At 49.9% G+C, this 8,558-nt stretch overlaps 1 protein-coding gene across 1 annotated transcript; it reads left to right on the forward strand.

Moving 5' to 3' along the window:
* The first annotated feature begins 727 nt into the window (after positions 1-727).
* Positions 728-6,999, forward strand: LOC149335538 (uncharacterized). Its single transcript, XM_089553960.1, has 2 exons — positions 728-1,068; positions 6,413-6,999. The coding sequence occupies exons 1-2, from the start codon at positions 816-818 to the stop codon at positions 6,997-6,999; spliced, it is 840 nt and encodes a 279-aa protein (XP_089410086.1). The 5' UTR covers positions 728-815.
* Positions 7,000-8,558: the final 1,559 nt, after the last annotated feature.

Genomic DNA, 8,558 nt, shown 5'->3' on the forward strand with positions numbered 1-8,558 from the left:
GTGTTCCCGAAAAAATCTTTCTCGCACCAAGTAGCTCACCGGCCCATGATGCTTTGATCGCCCATGGCGGCTGAAGTGCTGTGGCGCCAGCTTTCCCTCTAGGTGACAGCCAGACACTCTATGAGACCAGCCATGCCGAGCGAAGGAAACTGCCGCCGCTCGCTCACAGACAGCGCCAAAGTTCTGCGCATCCGTCGTCCATGGCCACTACACGTGTGGAGATAGGGTGGTGGAGGGAGATGTTGGGAGGGTGTCTGCGGCGGTGCGTAGAGGAGTGGCTTTACCGGTGTGCGCACCCACGCTCTGCCACGTGCCCGTTCCACAGCACTCCTCTCTGTTGACCGGCGGTGCAGGGAAATGTGCTGCACGCAAACGACTGTCCGCGTCAGTCACCACAACACAGCTTTGTAGTCCTAGTTTATGGTTCATGGGGGTTTAACGTCCGAAAGCGACTCAGGCTATGAGAGCGTCGTAGTGAAGGGCTCCAGAAATTTAGACCAGCTGGGGTACTTTAACATGTACTGACATGTAAACTTTCTCCTTATGAATCTGTCATTGTTGGAGCAGGTTGAACAGATCCTCATCCTCATATCTGACCGCAAAGTATCCTTAATATATCAGAAACCAAAACACCTACAGAGCTGAAACTCAAATTTAGCAGTTAGGGCTATCGTGAGCGTCCGTATATTTTTTTTTCCGAGCTTTCAAACTACCCTGGTGGCCTGAATTCGTGTCCCCGTTCTCCTTGTGCACCTTGGCCGGCTGTGAACCACGCAGATGAATACAACGAAAGCGACTTCCGGGACGCGTGGCCGATGGAGTGGTTCCCGCTTGTCAACGACACCGATACCGACGACACCAACGGCCCGGACGGTGAGCCAGTGGAAGATTTCCAGAGGGTGGTGTCTGGAGTTTCCTTCGATGTCACGAAAGATATTGTGGAAGCGCAAGTGCCTCCTGGACGCATCGATGACCTAGCCGTGGAAAACGAGCGGCCGGGAAAGAGCAACACTCTCCTGGTGAGGGTGACTTGGACGTGGCCAGGAGCTCACCTGGTGTTTGGAAAGGGTAAGCACTTTAAGAAGAGACGTGTGCTGTGGAGCTCATAGGCACTTAATCCACTGAATAGGTGCAGTATTCTTGGATAGGAAACTGGGCAAGTTGGCATAGAATCATGGGACAGTGTCATCGAAGGCATGACAGCAGATCAGGGAGGGAGGGGAGCATTTTAAAGATTTTTCTCGATTGTTCTGACACTGTTCGCCCTATGTTGCCGTATACATTCATGAACACCCCACAAAAATCGGGTTTGTTCTCACACGTACTCCATGGTCTTGAAGTTTGATATCCACCACAAAGCACATTCTTTAAATACCATTGTAACCTTTGAGATAAATAAAACGCTCCAGTTTACTTCACTAAGGCGAAAATATACACCGCCTTGCACACAGTAATGTATCCGCAATATACACAGTACTATTATCCTATAGTGCTGTGGAGAAGTTTAGGAACATTTTGAAGAAGGTATTAGAATGGGCGGTTGTATTTCGGGCTCGTCAGAAAAGGGCCTCATATCCCCGTACTCACTTAAATCGGATATTACAGTGAATAGTAATAGTTCGTCCATGAGGACAAGGTCACATTATTTAGCCAGTAGGCACACCAAAGTTGCGCAATGTCTGCAGTGACGGGATACCAGAACTGGCTTGTGATGTAATTGCGCCTTGTGTATTCGGCAGTATAACGAAGGTACCAACCGGCCCCAACAGCTGCACAGTATTACTGTAGGTGTTTATTAATGCGAAAGAATTACTAGGCTATGTTCGCTGGGTCGTCTCACTAAAGAGAGAGAGAGAGAAAACTTTTATTTGAAATTGAGGAAGGTTGCTCGAGCAACTTGGGTGGCACCCCTAGTCCAAGGCGCCACTGGCTTTAGCTGACTGACGGACTTGCTGAACCAACTTGAGTTGCTGATCCAGGGTCTCGCTGGTCAGGGCCACCTCTCACTGCTCATATGTCGGGTTGGATACAGTTAAGTGTTTTGGTTTCATTGTGCATTCCCACGATATGATGTAGAGCGTAGGGCAAGCTCCACACCAAGGGCATGTATTCTGATATTGAGTGGGGCTAATCTTGTGTAGGATGAACAAGTTAGGGAAAGTGTTGGTCTGAATTTTCCTCCAGTCTATGGCTGCGGAGGAGTCTAGTTTTATGTGAGGGGGTGGGTATTTTCTGCGCTCCAGCCGAATATGTTCCAATCTGTCACCATAGGTGCAAGGCATGGGCGTGGTTTAGGGATGAGGGTCCGCCCGGTGGGTTAAATCTCGGGCTAGATCGTTGGCTACCTCATTTCCAGCTAGTCCTTCGTGACCAGGTGTCCATGTTAGTGTGTGTGTTTGGCTGAGATTGCCAAGTAGCTGTGTTGCTCTTGAGGGAAGCCTGCCATTAAGAAAGTCTCGGCAGGCTTGTTGGGAGTCTGTTATAACGTGGGAGGACTCTCCTCTTTGGTCTTTATGTTTGATGGCGATAGCTATTGCCAGAGCCTCTGCAGAGGAGGGGTTTTCTGCATAGATAGAAGCTTGGAGAGCCGGGTTTAGTTGGTGGTCAATCGCAGCGACTGAGAACTTTCCCGGCTTGGGGTAGGCCCCAATGTCTACGTAAACGGCTTTACGGTCGGTTTCTAGGCGTTTCTGAAGTGTCTTTGCTCTCGCTTGTCGTCTGCCTTGCTGATGGGCATGATGCATGTGACGTGTGATCGGGCTAACGGTGATCTTTTCTCGGGTTTGGAGTGAAAGAGAGGTTTTACTGCCTCTTGTCTCCAGCCCCGGCCATGTCCCTAATTTAGTCAGGATCGTCCTTCCCGCATTGGTTGTTAGAAGGCGTTCTTTTTGGCTTTCCAAGAGGGCTTCTTGGAGCTCGGTAAAATTGTTGTGCAGACCAAGCTCTAGGAGCCGTTCTGTAGAAGTGGCTATTGGAAGATTGAGGGCAGTTTTGTAAGCCCCTCTTATGATTGTATCGATAGCTCTGGTTTCCACAGTGCCCAGTTTTTGGTAAGGGAGGCCGTATGTTATCCTGCTCAGAACTAGGGCTTGGACGAGTCTAAGGGTGTCCTCTTCTGTCATACCCTTGCGGTGCCAGGTAATGCGGCGGATCATTCTTGAGATTTGATTAACTGTTGTTTTGATGGTTCTGATCATATGGTCGCATCTGAGGTTACTTTGAAGCCAGAGCCCCAGTATCCGGATCTTGTCCCCTTCATTAATCTTGCGTCCTCCCAGGAAAAGCTCAACTTCTCCTGGGGATGTGTAAGGGAGTTTGTGTAGTCTAATGACATCAGACTTCTCCGGGACACACTCCAGACCACTTTCCGCAGCAAATTCTTCAACCCTGTGTATGGCTTCCTGTAGGGCTTATTCTTTTTGGGCTAAAGAGGAGCCGTGTGTGGCCCATAGAGTTATATCATCGGCATAGACCGTGTAGCCTATGTCGGGCTGCGTTTGAAGCTTTCTTGCTAGCTTTAGCATGGCAATATTGAAGAGGAGGGGGGATATTATAGCCCCTTGAGGAGTACCCTTGTTAGGCATGGGGAAGGGATGAGAACGGACTTCACCGATGCCTATGGTGGCGGTTCTCTTGGAGAGGAAAGCCTTGATGTAGTTAAAGATCCTCTCTCCACAGTTTACACCACTAAGCTCCTCTAGGATAGCCTGATGGGAGACGTTGTCAAAGGCTCCTTTTAAATCAAGGGCTGAAAGAAGGTTTTCTCCGTGGGTGGGTATTGTATTAATCACTTCTTCGCTAATCCTTAGGAAGGCATCTTGTGTACAAAGACCTTTTCGGAATCCCACCATAGTGTAGGGGTAAAAGTTGTTATCTTCTATATAGTTCTGGAGTCTGGTTTGTATGATTCTTTCATACAGTTTTCCCAGACAGGAGGTTAAGGAGATTGGGCGGAGGGACTCTACTGCCGGGTGTTTCCCGGCCTTTGGAATCATAATGATGTCCGCATGGCGCCACTCAGCTGGAACCTGGCCTTTCTCCCATAATTCCTTGTTAATGTATTCTGTTAGGTCTTTCAGATGGTCGTTGCTGAGGTTTCGAATTATAGCGTTGGTAACCTTGTCTCCGCCCGGTGCTGTGTTCCGCTGAGCTATTCTTGCTGCAGCATAAACTTCAGATACCGGTATGGAGGTGTCTAAGCTTGGATTTTGTTGTCCTTCATAGGTCAGGGTGCATGGAGGGGTGTGGTCTCCTATGTACTTGCGATGCATGGCTGTTATGAGGTCTTGGTCTGTGCCTTGAAACTTATGGGCAACTATTTGGAGAGTTCGGCTGGTAACTGATTTGGCCTTATTCGGGTCGAGCATGCATCTTAAGATGGTCCATGTCTGGGCTGTGCTTACAGTGCCTTTCAGGGAAGCACAAAACTCAGACCAGTTTTGTCTACATAGTTGTATAGCATATGCATGCGCTTGCTCTGTAATCTTAGCAATTCGTTGTTGTAGTTTTCTATTGAGACTTTTTTCCAGCGTTTAGTGAGGCCTTTTCGAGCCTCCCATAGATGCAATAGGTGGCAATCTACGTCCGGTGCTTCTACGGTCCGTTAGATGGTTCGAGTGTTGCTTGAGTGGGCATCTTTGATTAGTTGAGTCCACTCTTGAATATTTTTAATGCCTCCTTCTGGCGGCAGGCAGTCTCTGAATTTTGTCCAGTCCGTGATGTGTACATTTCCCTGAGCTCTTCTGATTCTGGCAGTTGGTATAGAGAGACTTATGATGTTGTGGTCGCTGCCCAAGGATTCCTCTAAATTAGTCCAGGTTGCGTGATTAATGTTCTTAATGAAGGTGAGGTCTGGGCAGGTATCTCGGCTAATACTGTTCCCTGTTCTGGTAGGAGAGGTAGTATCAGTGACGAGCCCTAAACCTAGCATTTCCACGGCTTCAAGTAGATTAGCACCTTTTTGAGAGTCGCTTATGTAGCCCCAGCGTTTCATCGAAACGTGCCGGCAGTAGTTGCGCCGAACTATGAAGAGATAAAGTCAAACGAGTGGTTGTAACCTAAATAGGATGATATGAGGATGCTGCGCAAAAAAAAAATAATTTTTCGAAATCGGTTGAGTAATTATTTGAAGCCAAAAAAGCCCTACAAGTGCGCAGAGCTTGAGCAGAGTGTGGCACCAATTTTTAAAACACCAGAAGTGTGGGAACAGGTGACCGGACCTGTGGGCGGATCCAATGCCTAGCACCAAAAGGTAGGAAAATCGCGGCCTTAATGAGTTAATTTATGAATTAAGGACCGAAATGAAACAAGTTACACTGAGGGGAATTAAGGCGAATTAAGAATGAACTAGGGTGAATTAAGGGGAATTAGGGGCGAAGAAGTTATGAATTCATAACAGTCTTGCAATTATGGCAATTAATGTGTGGTGGTGGTGAATTATCGGTGTGGTTACTATGGCAACCCATGGTGTCACGTCATGTCGTAATAGTAAGCTTCGCTGTGACGTCACCGGGGCTGCAGAGGAGAGCGCCCGCCGTAGTTTCTCCTTGTCACTGTGACGTCAGAGGCGTAGAGCGATGGCGGAACAAAAAATCAACTTGCCGCTCCTACGCCAGTCGTTCTGTCGCCGTTGGTGCGCGCGCGTGTCGTGTTTGTGTGCGGCGTGACGCGATGATCAATTACGCGTGGAGTGCCGAGCAGACGTCAGTGCTTTTGCATTACTCCAATGGGGGTTACCGCACCGATCTCGAACGTTTTATTATTTGTGCTTAATTTCGCCGACCATTTTTGTACGAAGCCTATCTTCCGTAAAAAGCACAATGCATGTACAGGGATAACGGAAAGGTGCCCGGGAATTTTAATTTTTATTGTATATACCTGTTGCAAAGTCAGTAAATTGAATTGGAAGGAACCTTTAGACTATGAGAGAAATGGTGTGGGAAACAGCTAGCACAGCGGAGAGAATTATAAGACAGTGGAATTGAGGATCATTTCTTGCGTCTGAGATGGAGTTGTTTCAACATGCGACAGTTCTATGCGTGACTTGTCCACTTGACAAAGGTGACGAGGCTAAACTTTCGATATTCGGCACGTTATCAAGCGCAGTAGTTCATCTACATAAGTATGTAATGGACATTAGGCTAACTATTTGGGAAAAGTTAGTTCACATTTTAACCCGTCACGACTAATTGATGTCAGAGGGCAGCCAGACGCTCGTGGCATCCTGACGAAGAATGAGTCCTTTTAAAGTTAGGTCGTGAAATATAAACAGCCAGAACGGTCACATGACATCTGTGAAAACATGGCGAAGGAAACGAAAGCAAAGCGCTTATCTCAGTCTGGGGCACATATTATGATGACGTCACACTGAATATTGTCCTGCTTCGCCTTCAACGACATTACTTTTTCGCAGCTTCCACCGTGGATATTCGAGTCGGAAAACTATACGATGACCTAAAATATGACTTCGAAAACCAGGCCGAGATCACGGAAGCCGACGTCGTGGAAGGCAACCTGGATGCGCTGCCGTCTGGTGACCGGCATTTCGTCACTTTGTCACTTCCCAGCACCTTCTCCACGCCTGGGCAAGATGGCGCCTGGACGTGGGAGGGTCACCTGGCAGCCCGAGTGGTTAACAGTGATGGGCTGAAGTCCAAAATCTCGAACGCTGTTTTGGTGACTTACTACCCTCGGGCTGCTAACCCAACAGTGGCTACCACCGCGAAAGCCCCAGCGACAGAGGCCACGACAACACAAAGCGCGACGACAAGGGCCCCGGACAAAAAGGTCACGACAACACAAGCTATGGGTTCACCAAAAGAATCCAGTGAGGAGTCGCCTTTCATTGCGTCGCCCTTATTCTGGGTTCCACTTTCCTCCCTCGCAGCGCTGATCCTGATTGTCATCGTGGTGGCAGTATCGATGATGCTGGACCGCAATGAGGAGGAGGAGACAAACCGCATGGAAGGACAGGGGACAAGCTCTACTTCACAAAACTAAGCAAAAATAAAAAAAAAACGGTTCTTCCACCGTCCGAGGGCTCCTAAATGTCCAGCAGCCCTCTGGCCTCCGCCTCATGCCTCACCTAAGGGAGCAGTCTGCGCTTGTTCCTCGCCTCTGGAGAAAACAGAGCTACTACCAGGAAGAGCGAGATAGGTTGAGGGCGAGCCCCACGGCCGCTGGTTTCGGGCACGCCCACGGATAATGATTGAGGTCGGCCGCTGGGGCCTGAAAGGTGGAAGAGTTATTCACTTGTATCAAACCCTTCATAGCCGCTTTCACCCCCCTGCGAAAGGGCTAACAAAAAGTGAGGAGCGTTGGCTCCGCCGCGTATATACCAAAACGGTACTGTGCCCGTCGGTGCTGCAAATATTTTAATCCGGCTTTTAATGGGGAGTGCCCAGCTTGTGGAAGCGCGTGCTCGGACGTGCATCACTTGGTGCGGACGTTCCACTTTAACCCTGCTTACCCGCCTTACCCGTCACCTGCCTGAAAGAGCTGGTAGGCTTCACTGCTCGGGTGCTCTACATTACAGAGCCAAAGAGTCCTCCTTGCTAGGGTCCCAGCTGCCGCGGAAGCCTTAGGGGTCCCTGTCTAGGGACTAGAGATTACTGTTATACATCACCACCAGCACTGAGGTTGGTATCAGACTGGGTGCATGCGGCTCACTGTTACCGGCGAAACAAGGGAGTTGGCCCGGCGCTGCCTCCAGACTGCGCTCTCACGTGTGTAGAGGGAATGGTGTGGCTGTCGATTGGGGCGCCTACTCTCGCGCTAGCAGGTAGATTTAGAACAGGTAGCTCGAAGCTTTGGAGTTTGGTTTCGTTTTTCGAGGAAAGGAAATGACGCAGTAACTGTCTCGCTTATCTCTGTGTGCACCCGAACTGCACCGTAACGGGCGTAAGGGGCGCCGTATTTGAGGTCTCCGGAATAATTTCGGCCACGTGTGGATCTTTAATGTGGACTGACATCACACAGCGCGTAGGCGCTTTTTGCATTTCGTCTTCATCGAAACGCTGCCGCGTGGTCGGGTTCGAACCCGGGTAATCAGACCCCTTAGCCCAGGGCTCTATTCACTGGTTCACCGCGGCATGTCAACTAGTTTCCTGCAGAAAGGTGTCACAGAAAATGAGCATTCGTTTAACGCGCCGTTTCCTAATTTTTTGCGGAGTAATTTATAGCGCAGCTCCTTGGCGCCCGTTCCTGCGTTTCGCGGCGTCGCCGTTGTCCCGCGTTACCAGCGCCGTAGCCGAGGCAGCGCACTGCGCTAGTTGCGCGCGCTCCTGACGCTATCCCCGCAGGCCTAAACAGAAATGCATACTAGGCGTCGTTTGCCACTGCGTGTAACCCCCCCCCCCTTCGCCTTCCTCCTCCGTGGCGGCGACCGCGAGATAGCGCGCAGTGTTCTCCGCTTGCCGAAGCGGTGCGTGGATCCCAAGCCGAAAAACACAGCCATATTCGCTTCACTCGCTAGCATCGTCAGCGGCATCAGTCAGTCGCTGCTCTCTCTTCACCGCGCAACGTTCCTATGCGCCCACGCGCTGCTTCCCGCGACCTCC

This window comes from Amblyomma mixtum, chromosome 7 (assembly GCF_055824585.1).
Source record: "Amblyomma mixtum isolate Tamu chromosome 7, ASM5582458v1, whole genome shotgun sequence".
NCBI lineage: Eukaryota > Metazoa > Arthropoda > Arachnida > Ixodida > Ixodidae > Amblyomma > Amblyomma mixtum.

Coding starts and splice junctions, on each gene's coding strand:
- LOC149335538 (XM_089553960.1), top strand. CDS start 816: ATGGAGTGGTTCCCGCTTGTCAACGACACCGATACCGACGACACCAAC. Junction 1,069..6,412: donor TCACCTGGTGTTTGGAAAGG/GTAAGCACTTTA, acceptor ACTTTTTCGCAG/CTTCCACCGTGGATATTCGA.